This window comes from Rattus norvegicus, chromosome 1, assembly GCF_036323735.1.
Source record: "Rattus norvegicus strain BN/NHsdMcwi chromosome 1, GRCr8, whole genome shotgun sequence".
NCBI lineage: Eukaryota > Metazoa > Chordata > Mammalia > Rodentia > Muridae > Rattus > Rattus norvegicus.
The window spans coordinates 224,027,120-224,047,516 of record NC_086019.1 but is presented as its reverse complement, the minus strand read 5'-3'; the positions used below and the strand labels follow the sequence as shown (position 1 = coordinate 224,047,516).

General features: G+C 42.8%; 1 protein-coding gene across 18 annotated transcripts in view; it reads right to left on the bottom strand.

The window, feature by feature from the left end:
* Prune2 (prune homolog 2 with BCH domain) overlaps positions 1-20,397 on the bottom strand; it is a 350,442-nt gene that overhangs the window by 82,542 nt on the left and 247,503 nt on the right. For 7 of the 18 annotated variants that reach the window (XR_010066330.1, XR_010066327.1, XR_010066331.1 and 4 more), the window contains exons 15-16: positions 19,995-20,081; positions 11,544-11,642 (exon numbers count right to left, since the gene is read on the bottom strand). Coding sequence is in view for 14 of the 18 variants with exons in the window: in XM_063287018.1 (XP_063143088.1) it covers positions 11,544-11,642; positions 19,995-20,081 (186 nt within the window). In the remaining 4 variants the exon portion in view is untranslated. 18 annotated transcript variants of the gene reach the window in all.

Genomic DNA, 20,397 nt, shown 5'->3' with positions numbered 1-20,397 from the left:
CATGGAACAAACATCATCTTGGATGCATACACAGATACACAGGAAGAGAACTAGAGTCAGTGAACAGTCGGAGAGGACTCTAGTCACGATACAAAGAAGGGCCAGTAATGGGAAAGCAACATGTCATGAAGTCTGGATTTCTCTCTGCCCTTCTAACGCATCGGTTTTCCTGGGGTGGACTTTCCTCTGGCCTATGTGGCGAGCAAGTCCCTTCTAGTAACTTTGCAGACAAAGCCACATGTACTCTAGAGAACTTGCTGGTCTAGGGTGTCCAAATGTGGTGGTTTTCCTTTGGAATTCCCTCAGTAACTTCAGCAGTGTGTATCTGCGCTCACTGACCGCATGACCCACATCCTTCCAGTTCCCATTTCTGGAATGTATCCCATGGAGATCGGTTGACACAGCCTATCTCACCACTAGGGAAGGAGTAGCTCTACCTTGACAATAATTCGAGCTTGAAGAGGGTGCTGTGACAGATATGACAAGGGACAGCTCAAAGGGGACCAGACACTGGGGTTGTTTATTTCTTGTGCCATCAAGGATCTGACTTACTATCTGCAGGTCTCCAGTTGGGTGGTGTCTTCTTTCATCTACTCGACTCTCACATCTGTTTCTAACTTGCACAAAGCAGGACATTTAAAACATGCATTTGGTTCTAAGAGGTTCTATGATGTACTTGGAAGCCAGGGCTTGGTCTGAGTTGGTAACTGCAATCTAGGCCTTTGACAAAGACCTGATCCAACACGTCAGAATATATATCTCAACACTTATTTTTTGTTGTTCTGACTCCTTTGCAAAACGTTTTTGGGTTTAAATCATTGTTTTGTTTTGTTTTGTTTTGTTTTGTTTTATTTTCAAGACCAAATAGCTGAAAGACTAAAACCTGTTTACCCAGAGTAGAGAAAGAGCAACCGAGGACAACTTCCTGATAAGCTGGTACAGGAAACCACTCTGCAGATTGCTTTTAAGACAACGGTTACCTTGTGGGGTTAATGAAGGCACTGATATTGCTTCTGATTCACCTTCACCACATGGAGCCATTGACCATCTCATTTAAAAATACATTACAAATGGAGATAGCCCTGTGTTAACTTTGTCATGTGGATGACTAAAATCCAAACCTAAAGTGAGGTGGAAAGCACGGAAGGTAATTTCCTAACAGCGTCCCTTTTGAGACTGACACAGATGGCAACCTTTGACCAGAACTGAAAGTAGACTGGGGATTCCTCCAGCCTGGGAAGAGGAGCTAAACTGTCCATAACCGGCTTGGCCCTGTGCAGAGCGACCTACCATTCAGTGACAGGCTGGGCTCACCTCTCGCGTGCACTAAGTGAGGTTCCTTACAAGGCAAGTGGCAATATTGTTTAGTAGCAGTTAAAAACACTTGTGTTTTACGGAGGAGGGGTGGCAAAGCAGGAGAATGTTCCTTCTCTCTGTAGAGAACGGGAGGCCACAACAGGTCTCTTACATCTCCCTTCATTCTTAGCTGGACTGAGCCCCCTTGAAAGGCCTGGGCCCAATTTGCAATTCGTCCCTTCAGTCCTAGCTACAGGGGTAAAATGCTCCCATATAGGCAGGACTCTTCTATCTCCCCAGAAGCTTGGAGAAGATGAACAGGTTAAAGCATGTACGCAAGCAAGCAACCAAAGAAATACCGGTCTGGAGGTCAAGGGAGAGAATTCTTGCCCACTCTAGTTCCCTGTCTGGGGTCTCATCCTGCTGCTTAGGGAGATGATGCCTGGTAGGTGCTCAGGAAAGACAGGGATGAAGGAAAGGGAAACTTCTAGGGGACATGTTCTTATAAGAATGGGAAGTAACATCAGCAATTCACAGCATGGCTCCTTTCCTCCCACCCAGCCCCGGATGGAACCCACACAGGAATAGATGCATCGCCCTGTACACCAACCCCAAAGCCCTCTCACCAATAGAGAACAGACAAACAAGGCAGGCAGAGGAATGGGTAAGCTCCAAGATGTAGCAGCAATAGGCCAATGAGGGGCAAGCTGAACAGTGGGCGTTGTTTGTGTTTAGGGGGCATTGCTTCTAAAATGCTCTGAATTTGAAAGATAGATTACGGTAGAATGAGAGGCTGAGGTATGTTTGCTTTGCAAAAACATCTTTGCTTGAAGCAAATGCTGCTGTCATCTCAAGAGTTTGGACAAGAGTGACCTGTAAGAAAAAAAACTACATGATTCAGAATGTCCCCTTACAACATTCATCCTGCTTTTTGTTCCTTTTTTAAAGTTGGGACTCAGTGTTTTGTTCCTAAACTTCCTTTAAGCTGTAAGGTCAACAAGGCAGCTGCAGACACTGCTGAATTTCTATCTCCACTTTGGATCTGGAGGAGAGTGTGACAAGATATGTTTAGGTTGATCTTTGGTTGTCTTTCTTGGTCCCTGGCAACAAGAATAATCCTAATTCAAGCCAAATTAGGATGCCCTTGCTGGGCGTCCAAACAGACATGGGCAGTCTCATGTGAACAGTGTCTGTCCTTTGTTAGATGAGAAGTGGCAACCTTTCCATACGTCTACCTCTCTGATTTGAAAGCCACCAACCCCACCTCACCCCTTGACCCCCTTTTTAATGGCTGCAAAACGTGGTTTATCCACAGTTCCTTTTTCTCTTCTGTAAAATGTACCCCATAAGCTTATTCTAGAATGTTATCAGGTACTGAGTATGATTTCTTACAGAGTCTGATACAGGCTAAGAGCTCTATGCATGTTCAATTTCCATTTTTTACAGGACAGCAATATTATATAACTATATAATTCCAGAAGTCCCAGGCAGGATCAACTGCCTCTTAGAATTTGCAAAGCAAAGATATTTCTCCTCTAGTCACCAAAATATCAAATTCACACGGAAGGTTCCCTGACTGTGACGGATGATATAATTCTGAAAGCCATTTTGCATTCCTCTTGCCCCAGTGTTTTTACAACTGGCCCCAAAATTCCTTTGCAAATTTTTGGAGTGAGAAAGTGGGACATCAGGTAAAGCATTCAGTTGCCTTTTGTGGCGATCACTGAGACAACAGTAGCTGGCAAATGTCTCGTCACTTGGTCATTTCAGGATCAGAGTTTGTGAAAGCTGAACATCTCGTTAAGTTTACCCAATCCTGGATGCATCAGTTTCCTTTGAGCCCAGCCATACAGTACTACATGTAAGCACATAGCTGTTATTGGCAGTGAGTCTTACTCCTTTTCCATAGAAGTCATTTCTGGATCATTGTAAAGGCAGCTAGTTCTGAGTGCAGAGGAGAACAAACAAACAAACAAACAAACAAACAAACAAACAAACAAACAGGAAGTAGTTAACATTTTCTCATTATTACTGCCATTCAGCATCTCTGGTTGGAGCATTTGAAACTGTTTAATCTGGACCATTTGCTACTCCTTTTTCAATCCCAAATCTATACCAGAACAAATGATGTTACTAACAAATGATGCTATTTTAGCATCATGCCTGAGATATAGCCATTAACTGAGATATAAAAATATCAATAATAATAATAATAATAATAATAATAATAATAATCTTCAAATACCTCCAGTGGTTATCTGTCCAAGTCACCTTTTCTTACTTTTTAAATCTGTTCTTATGCAGTGAAGATAAATACTGAAAAAATTACATAGCTCAAATAATAAAAAAATTTTAGATATAAAGGAAAACTTTAAAACATCTGAATTTTGTCTGCACACCACACAGTCAACCTTCAGTTTTCACAAGAAGGACTTTTCACGGTGTGGAAAGAAAGACTGCTCAGGTCATCTCTACTTGATGTCAGTGCAGGAGAGGGGCAGGACACTCACCCCTACTGGAGGGTGGTGGGGGGCTGGCAGTGCTCAGGTGCAGTTATGAGTTCTAATACTACCTAAGCGAGACAGGTCCAGGAAGAGAGGAGCAGCCTTAGCAAACGGTGAAATCAAAGTTATTGAAGGCGCACGTGTCTTTGTGTAACTTAGCTGTTCTTGATATCCATAACATCAGTGCGATAACTGTACTTACGGATTTCAAATTCACCTTATGTCAATTCCTAATATTTAGTACACTTCAGCTTTTATACCTGTTTCCTCCTCTGGTAAGTCTCCACCCCGGACCCCCTCCCAGCAAATGGGAAAAATGATTTAAAAGAGTCTATGGGTCTTTTTACTTATTTTTAAAAAAGATTTTAAAAATTGTGTGTATGACTGTTTTGCGTGCATGTATGTATGTGCACGGCATGTGTGCCTGTTGCCTGCAGAGGTCAGAGGATGGAGCTGGATACCGCCGAGCGGCCATATGGTTTGGGGCCACCAGATCCTCCCAAGCCAGGTCCTCCCCAAGTGCAACAAGTGCTCTTAACTGCAGAGCCACAACTCTAGTCAAACTAATCCTTTTTAAATGCAAGAATTTCTTTTCTGCTGAGTCTGACTGAACAAGCTGATTTATCCACTTGCATGAGTGTTTACGACTAATTCAGTATTTTCCTGAAACTGTCAGGTGGCTGTTTCCCTTGCTACCCATGGCACCCTCCCTTCCCTTCCTCACCCTGCTGGTGGTCTGGTATTTTTATGGAGAAGATTTGGCAAGCCTAGACAGCAGGCAGTGAGCTTACAAAGGCCAGCGAAGCTGGATTAGAACCAAGAAAGGGAAACCTCCTAAGCCCAGGCTTTCTGCCTTTTAACTTTAGCTGATCTCTCTCGAAAGAGAACGGCGATTTCAGGTGTTTAAATGCTACCACTGAAACGGCAGCAGATGGGTTCTTCCTCGTTTGCGAACTAAGAATGGGTTTGCATATAGCACAGACCCTTCAAAAGTATGTCCTACCTCTGTGTGGGTATAGGGTTCGAAAGAAAGCTGTCAGGCAGAGCCAGTTCTATGGAGGTAAAGGAAGCGTGTTGTACCACATGTACCAACATGATGGGGAGGATGAGGATTTAAAATGTCTTAGGGATGGGGAAAGGCACTAGCTAGGAAGGCTCTGTTCTTTAATGTTTACTATCCGACTCAGGTAAGAGAAGTCCAAAGTTTTCTAACAAAGCCACAGTCACAGTCACAGTAACAGAACGAACCTGGGGATAGCTGGCTTCCAATTTTAGATAAACAAGGATCATATTTTCTGAGCTAACACTCATACAGAATCTGCCCCAGGAGTTTAGGGACTGCATCTAAGGCTAAAACATGGTTAGGGAGGTCCAAGGGGTACCAACCTGGTTGGATTTTGAGGCATTCTAAGCCTCTGTGGGACCAGGTGCAGTGGCACACGTCTTTAATCCCAGTCCTTGGGAGGCAGAGGCAGGTGGATATTCATGAGTGGTCTAGTAAGCAAGATCCAGGCTATCGAAGGCCACCATAGGGAGACTCAGAAACAAGAATGAGAAAAATACTGAAAACCAACCCCCTGTGGGGTCAACAGAGCTCAGTTCGCTTTCTTTATATACATTCGAATGTGTGAACACTGTTAAATTTCATAATTGAAAAGAGTAGAATGAACTGGGGTTGGATTCTTATGGCAAATGGCTTACCCAACGAATCTGCATCAAGAATGCCAAGACCTAATAATTTTTATTCAGGCATTTTACATGTAAAAGATTCAGATTTTAGGCAAATAATCCTATAGGCTACCTGCAACGCATATATTCAGCACCCACCTCCCACCACCAATGGCTAGGTGGGTTGTTTTAATGAGGAGACATTTGTAGCCGTACAGGATAAATTCACTACTTAGCATTTATTTAGAATTGGTAGCTGCCCTGAACATTGTTCAGGATTTTTGCTTTTGTTGTGAAAATTAACATTATAAGAACCATTTAAAATAGAGATTAATGTACAATATGGCAGGCTTTCTGGATAGCTGTTGTATATATTTAATAATGTCTTTGCGGTCTTGGAAATGAGGAAAGAGCATGACTTGGGGATCTCTCCAGTCAGCTCAGGCCTGACATTCCAGGGCTGTCTCTCAGTACCACTGGGCAGAGGTTAACTTGTAAATTTATTTCCCGCAGTGATACAGCTATCTCTGTCTGGTGGAAAGATAGCCTGGTGTCACTTTATTGCCCCACTGAACATTAACCAACTAGATATCTAACCCAACTATCTTATCCAAACAGCCTTTTGTGAATTCCCCGTACCTAAAATCTGCACTTGCGCTTTCTGTAGATTCAATTGCAAGTTGTCAAAAACAGTAAATGGAAAACTAGAGAAATAAATCATTCCTAAGTCTTAAGTAACTTCTGGCATAGTACATTACCCATTGTGAATGACAGGTATGTCTGTAGAGGAAAACAGTGCAATCAGGGGCTGGAGCTGTATGTGGTCTCAGGTATCCATGTGGTGCCTTAGAACAAGGCAAGGAGTGATGGCTGTAGATATGCAGCTTAAATTCTTCTCAAGTTCATGGGAACTCCACTGGTTTCCTAACTAAATAATCCATCGAATAACATCACTCGGCCTGTGTTCATTTTATGTTTCCTGACAGTATATCTTTGCCCTTTTCCAGGACTGTGTTTCACCAAGACCGAGCAGTGTCTGGCCCCAATGAAAATAGCATTATTAAAAAAAAAAAAAACAATAACAAAAGCTAAACCAAGCATTCGTTGATTTTCACTATTATTTTATGTGTATGGATGTTTTGTTTGCATGCATGTCTGTGCACTATGTGTACATGTAGTGCTTGGAGAGGCCAGAAGAGGATTTAGGATCCTTTAGACCTGGAGTTACAGACAGTTGTGAGCCCTTATGTGGGAATAGAACCCTGGTCCTATACAAGAACAGTCAATGCTAATAACAGTTGAGCCATCCCTCTAGCCTCAGAGTGTTATTTAAATCTTGGCTATAAAACAAATTCTACACAAATCTTCCCAGTTCTTTGTTACTGTTTCTTCTTATGATATGAATGGGTGTGGTTCTGTTGCCTCGATATAGTTAAAGGTTATACAGACACAATATTCTATGTAACAATGTCTGTGATGTGTTTTCTGGTGATATCCAGAATTTCAGATCCAACCAAAAATAATTAAACAGTGACAAATGCCTTCCTCAAGGTAACCAGGATTACGGGAAAATAGATTATATTGAAAACATCAGTGATTACATGGGCCACAGGAAAAAGGGAATTTTCAAGGTACAGCCTTATTATCAGGGCGCAGTAAGAAAACATCAGGCATGCAGATTCCCCCAGTCATTCCTGAAACACGAGCCAACATCACACCAGCCGCAAAAATGAAAACCCAAGTCTTACTTAGCCGCTTCTGATGCTTCCCTCAGTTCTTCATCCAGTCTGCACGAGCAAAAATTATCGATGGAGAAAAGAAACAAACAAACAAACAAACAAAAGCAAGCAGAGCATGAGCAAAGCGGAGCCAAACGGAAGTGGTGCGTGTTGGCTTTTTTTTTCCATAACTGTCTTCGGGCCCTCAGAGACACACTGGGCTAAACAGGGTGCTATTCCTTCCTGTTTGGCAGTAATGTATGTTTACTTTGAGAATCCTGTCATGAAGGTGATGTAGATATTGTAGGGGTTGAGCAACATGCTGGCTAAATAAAGCTCAGAGCATTCGTATCAGTGTGCTGGGTCTGGTTAAAGTTAGCTTGCAGCCTGGGCCAGTCAGGGGGCTATCTCTTTAGTAGGTTTCAGTCGCAAACCGGGTTGACCTCAACAGCTTTGCGCACAGGACAAAGACTTTGACAGGAACACAAAGGACTGATAAACGGACTCTTCCTCCGGCAGCATGTTGAGGTCACCCGCAAATACAAGACCGGAGTACACACACAGGGGGGTCCAGCGTGAATACAGATCTCCAGATTGTTTTTTACCTCACACTTCTTTTAAAAGATTTCTCTTCATCGTACCTTACAAGATAAGAAACGGAGGCAGTGAGGACAGCAAGGAAGGGTAGGGAAAATGACAGGTAAATGCTTTCATCAGTCAGAACATGAGAGAAAAACACTCACCCAGACAACAATGGGCTATGGAGGGAAAACTTACTCGTGTTAGGCACAATTGTCAATTTACAACTCATAAATATAGAATCGATTTTCACTATTTCTAGATTCAATATTTGCAAGTTTGCCTGCTCACTAAGACATCTGAAATCCCCAAAATCAATGTACAGTTCTTTCAGTCATTTGTGGACACGGACAAGGTGACAAAAATTCTTGCCCTGTGTGCACAGAATCGGCACAAATCCAGCAGGATGAGGTGGTGCCTTCCTGTCTCAACAGTTTCTTTGCTAAATGTTTGCCACATTTTTGTGCTTTTGGCTGGTGGTTGTGCTATTTAAAACAGTGGTGAAGCATGTTACCCAACATTGCCTGTTTGTGGGCACGAGAAAGCCAGTGCATTTCACAGAGACCATGTGTGGCCTTAAGATTGTTTTAGGTACAAGTTGTGGTACTGGGGCCTTGAGAACAAAATTTTGGTTTGTTTTGGTTGTTTGGGAAACGGTCTTTCTGTGTAGCCCAGGCTGGCCTCAGGCTCAGGGACCTTGTGTTCCAGTCTCCTGAGTGCTGTGATCACACATGCTTGCCACCACACCTAGCCAAGTAAAGGGTTGCTACTCACTAGTCAACAGTATGTGTATACACTAAGAACCTTTCTCAAACAGACACACATGTGAGCCAAGGTTAAATGCTGGTGGATGATGAAAACATTGCATCCAGCCCCGGATTTCCCTCAGGAATAGTGGCTCAGTGTTCACCGAGTGTCTTCAGTGACTCTATTGACTACAACCGTCCCTAGCTAACAAGGGCCAACTGCCATCAACGAATATAAACTGCACTCATCACATTGATGCCAGGCCCTACCCAGCTGAATTCTGGTCTTGGGACTGTCTGGGATCAGATGCTCTGAATGTCATTCAGTAAAAGCAAATAGTTCTGGCTGTGTTCGATTTGAAAATTTCACAATGTGAAAGATGAAGCGACGGGTGTTAGTAAAGGACATGGCAGAAAAAAAATGCCCTGGGGTGTATAACAATGGCAGGAGGAAACAGATGGGGAGGGACCAGGAGGACCCACAGTGCTAGGTTCTTCCTCCAGAAAACAAGTCTTTCTAAATGGAACTCTTCCTCTTGAAGCAGCTTTTCCAAAAATGCACCCCTTGAGAATACATGGAAGGTGCCTGGCTATGACTAGCTTCTCAACTGAACCCCCTCCCCAGACCCACAGTACAGCAAGTCGCCAAAGCAACTCAATCATAGCCCATAGTAGCTTTCTGTTTACTGCTCTCCTTCAGTCCTCAGGCCAATCCACACTCTGAGAATTATTTCCCCATTTTTACAGATGTGAACATTAAGCCTGGGAGGATTTTCATAGGCTGCCTGAAGCCTCAGACATCGAGAAGTGGAAGGGAAGGTTCACATCAAATTGCCTCTGAAGCCTGCCCTCTTTTCATCCCACTGTCTCCAACACGCCACGGAAGCCCTGCTGATTTTCTGGAAAATAGCCAATGTTCACTCCCTTAGTAAGTGAGAATGTCCTTGTCATCTTTTGCAAAGGTACAGGAGGTGGTGGACAAATGAGAACCGGAGACAGAAGCTCGTCAGGCACTTTAGGGGCAGCTCCTCAGAAAGGATCAGATCTGATTTTTGTCCTTGCATAGAAGCCAGAAATGTTTGTAGTTATGTCCTGGCTTGAGGCTAGAAACGCAAGTGTGTTTGGGGCATATAGCCTGATCTGGTTTCTTGTTATCCCCCCCCGCCCCTTTTCTACATAGAATACTCTTGTCTGGAAGCGATATATGAGGCTGTGATAGAAACTTGGGCACATGAATATGTGGTACGTGGGACAGCTAGGCTGATCAGATCCCCTGCTATTGCAACATGGTCCCATGTCTCAATCTAGAAAAGCCATATTAACCCCTAAATAGGGACATTTGATGGCACCCTTTCCTTGGGACCTGTTCTTACTATACAGGAACTCTGTTGGTATCTTGTCTACAAACTAACCTCCATTCTAAAACTCATCCTCCCCATTGTCTGTGAAATTCATTCTTTGAGTCTGTGGAATAAAGGACCCAGAAGCCACTGACCTGGCGTGACTTTTGGCTATTAATTTTCCAGGACCCTAGACACCATCCCACCATCGCTGCTTACCTGAAGCTTCCATGAAGCTTCCATTGCTTGCAGGAACCCCCAGTTACTCCATATCATTATTTTTTAAAGGAAGGGTGGGTTTGGGAGACAGGATGCAGCTTCTGGCATATAGGCCAGAGCTGGAGGGTGCACTGGTCGAGACTCAGTGAGGCTCCTGAAGACTGAACCCTGGTTAGGATCTGGTAAATACTGTGCGGCTAAGCTGAGTCACCTGACTCTAGTAAGGTTGTCAGTAGCCAATGTTAGGGACCGATTTGGCTGATGGAGAGAAACCAAATACATCTATTTGTGAGCCATTGGGCTTAGGATGACACCTGGAGAAAGATGAAAACCCTACTAGAAAAGCATGTGGACATTTGCTGGCCGGATAATTTGGATTTGAACTCTGGTCCTATTCCTGCCTGATCCCTCCTCCTACTTCCATGGGTAACTTCTTACTCACTTACCTCCCTGGCATCTGTGAAATGGGGTCCAATTAAATTAAGTGAGCTATACAAACACAGCTCTTCTTTGTTCCAGGTTAAGCGGTAATGGCGAAAGAGAAGACCCCAGCTTCTATGTGTGTGCTACTAATAGTTTTGGAGGCCTCATCAGAAAGTCCGTTTGGCTATCTATTTTCTGGAGGGAGATACAGAGCACTTGTCTTTTTCTTAGAGTCAGTGATCAAGTCCCTTTCAAGTCCAATGAAACAAGAACAGGTTAATCAGACACACCAAGAGACAAAAGCAGGACAGGACCCACAGAGAATTAGCGGTTCTTTGCAACAATGTATCAGATGGGAATGTCCATCCTCTGATATCCCTGTCTTCATATTCCAGTGCCAAATGCTTGGAGTTAGCTTTTATTACTACTTTCAGACATAATCTGCACACCCACAGTGTACGTGCTTTCCACCCAGGCTGCCTCCCTCCCTGGTCCTAAGCAAGGAAGCTACTTCTCACCACCCACCCACTCCTCAACAAAGGCACTCTCTAATCTTCTGTCTAAAGGCTGTGTTGAGGACAAGGTGGGGAGGCGGAGGGATTTGAATAGTCTTCTCTGTATCTATTTTCTAGGGCATGTAGTAGGGTTAAGTACAAACTACTTAAGGAAAAAAATCCAAATTATGGGAAGACCTTAATATAAAGTATAGTGTAACAGGTATTAATGTCCTAGTTAATACTAAGGATGTCTCTAGGGTGGAAACAAATTTCAAGGTAAAAATGTCAATAGTTAATCTTGGTTGGAAAAATATGATCAAATATATTGTATGAAATAAACAATTTTAAAAGTCAATAATTAATCATTACAAGTTCCGTGAAAGAGGATCCGAAAGAATAGCAATGTTCTAGCAAAAGCTTTATTTATTAGCTAACAGTTAATATCCCCTTTAGAAATAAGATGCCATTTCCCATCATTCTAGAAGGGACTGTTTCCCGTCCCCCTTCTCTGGTGAGTAATTTCTCACCAGCACTCGGAAGCCCTCACACTTACTTGATGATGCTCTCTGGAATGTGGATGCAGTCCATGGGGATCAACCCACTGAGCTCGGATAAACTAGACACATATTTAATTTTACTGCTGAATTTTGAGCTGGAAGAAAAAGAAAAGAAGACTTACTTCATCAGTGGCTGCACTTCCCTCCTAAAACCATCGTCTTTCCCCAAGGGTCTTCTTGCAATTCTTTTCTACATTATTGTCAATGGGGAAATGGGGGACAAAACCCAGGCTCTCACACACGCTAAGCTGCCCTCTGACCTATATCCACATCCTGAAATCCTGATATGCTCAAGCTTGACCCAGTGTGCTCGCAGAACAGAAAGGATAGCATTATCTCGGCCATTGTTATGGGTCCAGTTTCATAACTGCTTTTTAATATTTTTAATTTCTCAGAAGTTAATACATGAGCACTGCATCTCCGTCATGCCTCTAACCCTCCCCTCTTCACAAATTCATTTCTTCTTTATTATTGTTATATGCCACGCATAACACATATACATACACATATATATACATACACACATGCATACATACGTGTCTATTAGAAATATTAGGAATAGCCATTATTTTTAATCAACAAATGTGTGTGTGTGTGTGTGCACGTGCGCGCGCACGTGTGTCTGTGTGTGTACTTCCTGCATACAGCAGGTGTTGCTGTGAAGTATCAAGTGCTTTGTGGAACAGCTAAGTTGTGCTAGGTAACACATGACACCTCCCATGACACCTCCCATGACACCTCCCATGACACCTCCCATGACACCTCCCATGCTCATTTTCTTTTGTTTTATTTTTTAGTGAGAACATTTTAAGCCTACCTTCTTAGCATTTGGAAAGCATAAAACACATTTAATAATGCTAGCCACCGATTGCAGACTGGTACAACCATTCTGGAAATCAGTCTGGAGGTTCCTCAGAAAATTGGACATTGAACTGCCTGAGGATCCAGCTATACCTCTCTTGGGCATATACCCAAAAGATGCCTCAAATATAACAAAGACACGTGCTCCACTATGTTCATCGCAGCCTTATTTATAATAGCCAGAAGCTGGAAAGAACCCAGATGCCCTTCAACAGAGGAATGGATACAGAAAATGTGGTACATCTACACAATGGAATATTACTCAGCTATCAAAAACAACGAGTTTATGAAATTCGTAGGCAAATGGTTGGAACTGGAAAATATCATCCTGAGTGAGCTAACCCAATCACAGAAAGACATGCATGGTATGCACTCACTGATAAATGGCTATTAGCCCAAATGCTTGAATTACCCTAGATGCCTAGAACAAATGAAACTCAAGACGGATGATCAAAATGTGAATGCTTCACTCCTTCTCTAAAAGGGGAACAAGAATACCCTTGGCAGGGAAGAGAGAGGCAAAGATTAAAACAGAGACTGAAGGAACTCCCATTCAGAGCCTGCCCCACATGTGGCCCATACATATACAGCCACCCAATTAGACAAGATGGATGAAGCAAAGAAGTGCAGACCGACAGGAGCCGGATGTAGATCTCTCCTGAGAGACACAGCCAGAATACAGCAAATACAGAGGCGAATGCCAGCAGCAAACCACTGAACTGAGAATAGGACCCCCGTTGAAGGAATCAGAGAAAGAACTGGAAGAGCTTGAAGGGGCTCGAGACCCCAAAAGTACAACAATGTCAAGCAACCAGAGCTTCCAGGGACTAAGCCACTACCTAAAGACTAAACATGGACTGACCCTGGACTCTGACCTTATAGGTAGCAATGAATATCCTAGTAAGAGCACCAGTGGAAGGGGAAGCCCTGGGTCCTGCTAAGACTGAACCCCCAGTGAACTAGACTGTTGGGGGGAGGGCGGCAATGGGGGGAGGGTTGGGAGGGGAACACCCATTAGGAAGGGGGGGGGAGGGGGATGTTTGCCCGGAAACCAAAGAATTATTATTAAGTATTAAATAAATTAAAAAAAAAGAATAAAATGCTTAGGAATAAAAAAAAATGATGCTAGCCACCATGTTGTATAAGCACTCCCTTGAGCATCTTCATTTTCTACCTGAAATTGTGCGCCCTTTGAGTATCTTCCAACACCGGGGCCTTGAATTTACCAATCTACTCTCCAGTTCTGTAAGTACCAGGCTTTCAGATTTTGCACTCGCCTCTCCCTCAGCAGCCATGGTGGACTGGTTCCAGAAACCACCACCTAGTCCTGGAGGCCCCAGGTCCGATAATGTTAAAGTCTGTTCATAAAGTACTGTAGAATTTACATAGGAATTATGTATACGGACTGAAAATTCTCTCTGAAAACAAATGACCCAACAAGAAAAAGCCATGTATGTATTAATATTTTCCATAGTAATGTATAGACTATAGCAAAAGCTTTATTAGATAATACTTAATATCTCCTTTAAAAAAAGATGCCATTTCCCATCATTCTAGAAGGGACTGTTTCCCCGTCCCCCATTCAGTGGTCGGCTGATTCTGTACTTACAGACCTCACAGATACTGAGGGTGGACTCTATGAGGAAATCCTGTGGTATTTGGTCAGACACTGTTTTACATGGTTTATGGGAATTAACTTTTTTTTCATTACATCCTGGTGAGGAAGATAACATTTTCTCTCTTTTTAAAATAAGAAAGCTGAGGGTACTCAGTGGGGGAGCCTGGAGAAGCTGTGCGGTCTAGCCTCAGAGTCCACACTCGTGAGCACTGTGTTCTCATAGGTCTGGGTTATGGCTTAGTTGCCATCTCTGTTCATTCATTTTAACAAGCAGAATTATTATGAGTACTTCCAGACTCCAAACTTTGATTATACTAGAAAAGCATGTGTAGATTTACTTTCCTCTCAATTTTCAAAGTGTAATTAAAAGAACTTTTTACTTTTTAAAACTTTCAGTAAGAAAGCTCATTCTGGAGAGGTCAACATTCAAAGCTGCATCCCAATAGAACTGGATTTGAGTCACGAGTGATCTGTAACACAGGGATCATCTTAGATGTGCGTAAGTGCATAGAGGTGCCTGGAAGGAGATGGATGAAACCGAGTGGAGACTTTGTCCCCGGGGAACTGGTCGTTTGTTCAAGGGAGAATCTGGCACTGCTTCAAATGACGAGATGCATTTCTGAAAATGCGTTTTCTTCTTATTTGTGTAATTGCAAACTGGTTTAAAGATATTTCATTCCACTTGAAGTGAATTTGCTCAATGACCTAAAATTCTTTCATGGTTTCCATGAGCCTCTGAATTGTGTGAACTGCCAGTTAATTGGCTTTTTAGCCACCCCTCCTGCTCAGTAGCTTTTCACATTTTTTTTTTTGTAAATTTATGTCTATCATTAATGTTTTACTTGTGGCTTTCACCAGGGAATGTGACTTGTGAACAATCCAACTGCTTCCAATATACTTGTATTCTTCCAACCAAGTCCTGAGTCAACACACATTCCCAACAACACGCTCTAAACTACTTCCTTTGGAGTTTGGCACTAGACTAGAGGTCAAATAAAAGACTAAGCAGACAAGTGAGGAGGAGGGCAGCAGACACACCCCGACCCCTCTGAAGGTTTGTTCACTGGTACGGATGGTTTTAAACACCGTGCTCTGCCCTTTGTGCCTCCCGCTTTCTCTTTCCTCTACCCAGATTGCTTTTCTTTGTACTGACAATTTTAGAATTTTGGCTTCCTTAAAAAACACAGATAAATATGATAAGAATATGTTCCCATTTTAATCCCAGGACATGGGGCTGCTTCAGACTGTCCACAGCAGCTGACTAAGATTTGCCTCGTGCTCTAGCAGGGGCGTGGGTTTTGCCAGCGGTAGGTCGTTTCTGTAATTGTGTGATGTTTGGAACTCTGGGGGGCGGGCGGTGTTTCAGAGGCCTGGTAATTGTTGGTGGGTCACTGTTGATTCTTGTTGGTCACACGTTGTTAAGTCATTGCCCCATGAAGAAAAACGAAGAAAAATTGGTTATCCTGATGGCAAATATCAAATTTACCCCAAGGAATTCAAAGCCCCTAATCAGCAGAAAGTAGTTAATAACATTGCTCCTCCTTTTCTTTCTATCCTTTGCTCTCTCCTGTCTAGTGTTGGGGGATTGGAAGTGCGGAGAAGAGTGGAAGAAAGAAGAACCTACAAAGTAACAAATGGCAGCTACATTTCTTCTTAGTCTGTTAGCTAACCCACCTAGTCCCTCAAAATTCACCTTTAAGATGGCATAGACAGCTCCCCACACACACACAGGCCACAGCACAACATGCTTTCCACACATTACCCTCAAACTCATCCTTATCTAGAGATATCCCCCCTACAAAGTGCAATTCCACTTTGAATGGTAACTGCCGATTTAATCTGCCTGTAATCTGGGCACAGCCATTGAGCTGTGGAGTTTCTCGCCAATGGAGTGATGAGCATTTGGCACAGATGAGTAGCTCATTTTAAAGATTTGTTTCTCATTTACCTTCACCAAAGATGTGCACGTGTGTGGTCACAGGACAACATCGAGTTTCCTTTTCTATTAGCTTTTGTCTCTTTTTTTTCCCCTCTGGCCGAAGATAGAGCCTGTGCTTTTTCAGCTAGGCTAGCAGCCAGAAAGCTGCAGCTACCCTGCAGGCTTTGCCTCCTCTATAGGAGTTTTCAGGACCCTGTCTAGCTTTTATATGCGTGTTGGGATCTGATCTCAAGTCACTGAACTTGTTTCAACAAGTTATTTTAATCATGGAGCCAGCCCTGTCCATAGAGTTTTTAAATGGCCGACGAGAACACCAACCAACAATAGTTTAGTGATCAGAAATAAAGTGTGACTGGATCACAGTCATTTACTTGTTTCTAAAGTGTCAATGGTGGAATTGAGTACCTGAAACCAAGAGCAAAGTTATTACTAAGACCTAACCTGTTGACTGATTGCTTATGGTCAATGATTTAATTATTTCTTTCATTAATTCATTTATTCACTTTATATCCCTGTTGCAGCCCCTCCCCTCTGGTTCCAGTCCCACCCTCCCAAGATTCTCCCATTACCCCCTTCCCTCAGAGAAAGGGAGCAGTCTCCCTTACCGATTCACCCTGGCACATCAAGTCTCATCAGGTGCATTCCCTCCCACTGAGGCCAGACAAGGCAGCCAAGCTAGGGAAAAGGAATCCAAAGGCAAGCAACAGAGTTCATTCAAGTCAGAGACAGCCCTGCTCCAGTTGTTGGGGAACCCATATGAAGACCAAGCTGCACATCTGCTACATATGTGTAGGGGGTCCTAGGTCCAGACCACGCATGCTCTTTGGTTGGTGGTTCAGTCTCTGTGGGATTCCATGGGCCCAGGTCAATTGGTTCTGCAGGTCTCCTGTGGTGTCCTTGATTCCTCTGGCTCCCATTTCCCCCCAGTCTTCCAAAAGACTCCCTGAGCTCTGCCTGATGTTTGGCTGTGGGTCTCTGCATCTGTCTCCATCAGTTGCTGAATGAAACCTCTCAGAGGACAGTTATATTAGGGTGATTTAATTCTATTTGTTTTACAATCTTAGAACTTGAACTTAGGGCCTTGCCCATTGCACATGGTAGGTAAGTGGTCTACACTAAGCCACTGTGTGTTATCCATTATCAATTTTTAAATTCATACGGCAAAGAATATTTTATTTATTAAAAAATGTATGTTTACATGATGACTCATGCCCACAATCCTAGTATTCATGAAGCTGAGGCAAGGCTGGGTCTGCTGCCATATGACTTTAATCCAAGAACTCAGGAGGGAGTGACAGGAGGACTTTTGTGAGTTTGAGGCCACCCTAGTCTACATAGAAAGCTCCAAGATAACCAGGACTACATAGAGAGACCCTGTCTCAAAAACAAACAAACAAAACCCCCCAAAAACAAAAACAAGCCCTGCCCAAAACAAACAAAAAACAAAAGAAGAAGAAAGGAAGAAAAGTGGAGGAGGAAGAGGGAGTTAAGTAAAGAGTTGGTGATGACGCTGAGGCAGGAGAAGCTGTCAGTTCAAGATTGGCCTGGCTTGGGCTACTTAGTTAGTCACAGGCCAGTCGGGGTTATAGAGCAAGACCCTGTCTCAAAAGCCCCAAAACTAAAGCTTGCTTAATAAGAGCTGAATTTGGGGGTCTGGTGAGAGGGCTCAGCAGTAAGAATGCATACTGCTGTGGATTTGGTTCCCAGCATCCCCATTGGGTGGCTCAAAGCTGCGGTAACTCCAGCTCCAAGGGCTCAGACGCCCTCTTCTGGTCTCCACAGACACCAGCACTTATAGGCAATGCCTGTATAAAACTTTTTTGTACTTTTGTTTCTTATTGATTATTTGGGAGTCTTACATCATGCGCCCCATCAGTCCTCCTGTGCCCACCTCTCCACCCATGACCTCCCTCCCAACAAAGGAGAAAGGAAAGAAAACTCCATGTTGTGTTGTTGATATACTCACTGGAGTATGCTCAAACTCCTAGTGGCCAGACCCACTAGGGAAAGTGAGTCTTTCTCCCCCTGCACCCCTGCCAGAAGCCATCAACTGTGGAGAACAGAGCAGCCGCTGACTAGTAAAGGTGCCAGCTCTCCTGTACCCAGGCCATCTCTGTACTGCTGTGCAGTGTCTGGCCAGAGGTAGGGCTCATACAACATTTTAAATAGGCTTTTGGTATTTTTTTAAAGCTAAAATTTGGGCTAGACAGATGACCCATCAGTTAAGATCACTTATTTTTCTTCCCAAGGATGTGGGCTTGAGTCTTAGCACCCTGTAACCTCAGATCCAGGGACCAGGCAACCTCTTCTGACCTTCTTAGGCAAAACACACATACACAGAAAATAAATTAAAAATAAATAAAGCAAAAGGCTAAATAAAGTTTTAAAAGTTTATCTGTGTACATTGACTCTTACTCTCTTATCAAAGAATTTCTGTAGTTAACAAGCAGCTTTTTATAGTTCCTGTACTCTCTAAAGTATTCAGAATACCACTCCTTTCTCTGTGGGGAACAACATGTGCCACAGAAGATAAATTTGGGGGACTGGTTCTCCCAGGTCACCTTGTTGAGGCAGAATCCTATTTCTGCTTCACTACTCTAGGGCACCGGACATGAGCTTCAGGCTGATTCTCCTGTTGCTATCTCTTATGGGAATGTTGGGATTACAGATGTAGACCACATCTGTTTAGTTGGTTGGTTGGGTTTTTGTTGCTGTTGTTGTTTTTGGTTTTGTTTTTGTTGTTTTGAAATAGGATTTCCCTATGTAATGGCCCTGGCTGTCCTGGAACTTTTTTTTTTTTTTTTTGTAGATCAGGCTGGCCTCACAGAAACTCCTCTGCATGCTGGGATTAAAGGTGTGTGCCACCACATCTGGCTTTTAATGTGGGATTCTGAGGTTTGAATTCAGGTCATGGGTTTGGACAGCAAACATTTACCCACTGAACCATTTTACTAGCCCACACTCCCTAATACGTTAAAAAAGAGGCAATCCATCAAATTCCTCATACTTTAGTCATCAGTTCTTTTTTTTTTTGCCATCAAAATCCTGCTACTAAATTGTTAGAGTCAGGAACAAGAATGCTAATAAATATTGTCATAATAATATTTAGTATTTTATTTATAATAAGTTAAAGTAAAATAGCACTCCCTCTAAAAATATCTGGAAGGTACAGTGAAAAAACAAACAAAAAAGCAATACAACTCTCCCTTATTTTACATTACACACACACACACACACACACACACACGCACGCACACATGCACGCATGCAGGCACACATATTTTACATTTAGTTATTAACTACCTTGATGGTATATGAGACTTTATATTATTTTTAAAGGTTTCTAGAAAATAAATCCTGTTCCACTCATTAAACCATTTCAACCTTTACTACATTATGGACTGTGTCTTGTTTTCTTCACACCCCCAAACATGAAGTCCTATAGTGCCTAAGACAAGCGTTGATGCTAACATCTGAGCCTGAGACACCTCTCAGACCTGCCCCAGATGCTTCGCTCAGTTTTGGTGCCTGCACAGTTCTTGCCCAGAGGAAATGACACACGCAAGGCCTGCACTTTTGTCCTTCCTAGCCTTTACTGTCTCATTTCACTAGAATATTCTATTTCATACAAAATATGCATTCGCTAATGTGACATGGGACTCTCACCTTCATTGTCCACACTTAGAGGAAGCAATTTACAGGTCAGGTTTTGCAATAGTTGACGAAATAAAGTAAATATCACTTAAAAAAAAGAAAGTGTTTGCTAAAGAAGCTTATGGCATGAAACTTGTGATCCTTCTGCCTCACAATCCCGAGTGTTGAGATTATAGGTGTGCGCCATCGCATCTTTAAGTGAGGACTCTTGATGCACAGTACAAAAGTATCCTTCCAGGAAGGCAGGGGTAAGTTAAATTTCCTTGGATTCTCTTAGCTTACAAATCCTTGTTACATACTTTGTATTTTTGTACCTTTTTTTTGCATATTTTGAAAACACACCATGTGGTCATCTTGTGACTATCACAGTTATACCTTATAAAAGGCCGAGTCACTGCAAGGATTGTTCTGATGAACCAAGACGGGTGGACAATGATGAATGACTTCAAATTCTTGCGCAACCTATTTTTGAAAAAAGGAAACAATTCTATATTATTGCTAACTTTCTTTCCCATAGAAAATAGATCCTCAAATAAGAATATATGCAGTTCTGGGGATGAGTTCTTAGGAAGGTTACAATGTCTGATGTATAGAATGTCCAGGGTTAATTTTTTGAATGCCTTTCGTATGCTTTCTCTCTCTTTATTCTCAATCCTGTGTATGCATGCACGTGTGCGTGTGTGTATGTGTGTGTGTGTGTGTGTGTGTGTGTGTATGTGTGTGTGTTCATACGCATGGGTATGTGTATAGGTGTGTATGTATTCCTGCAGAGAACCCA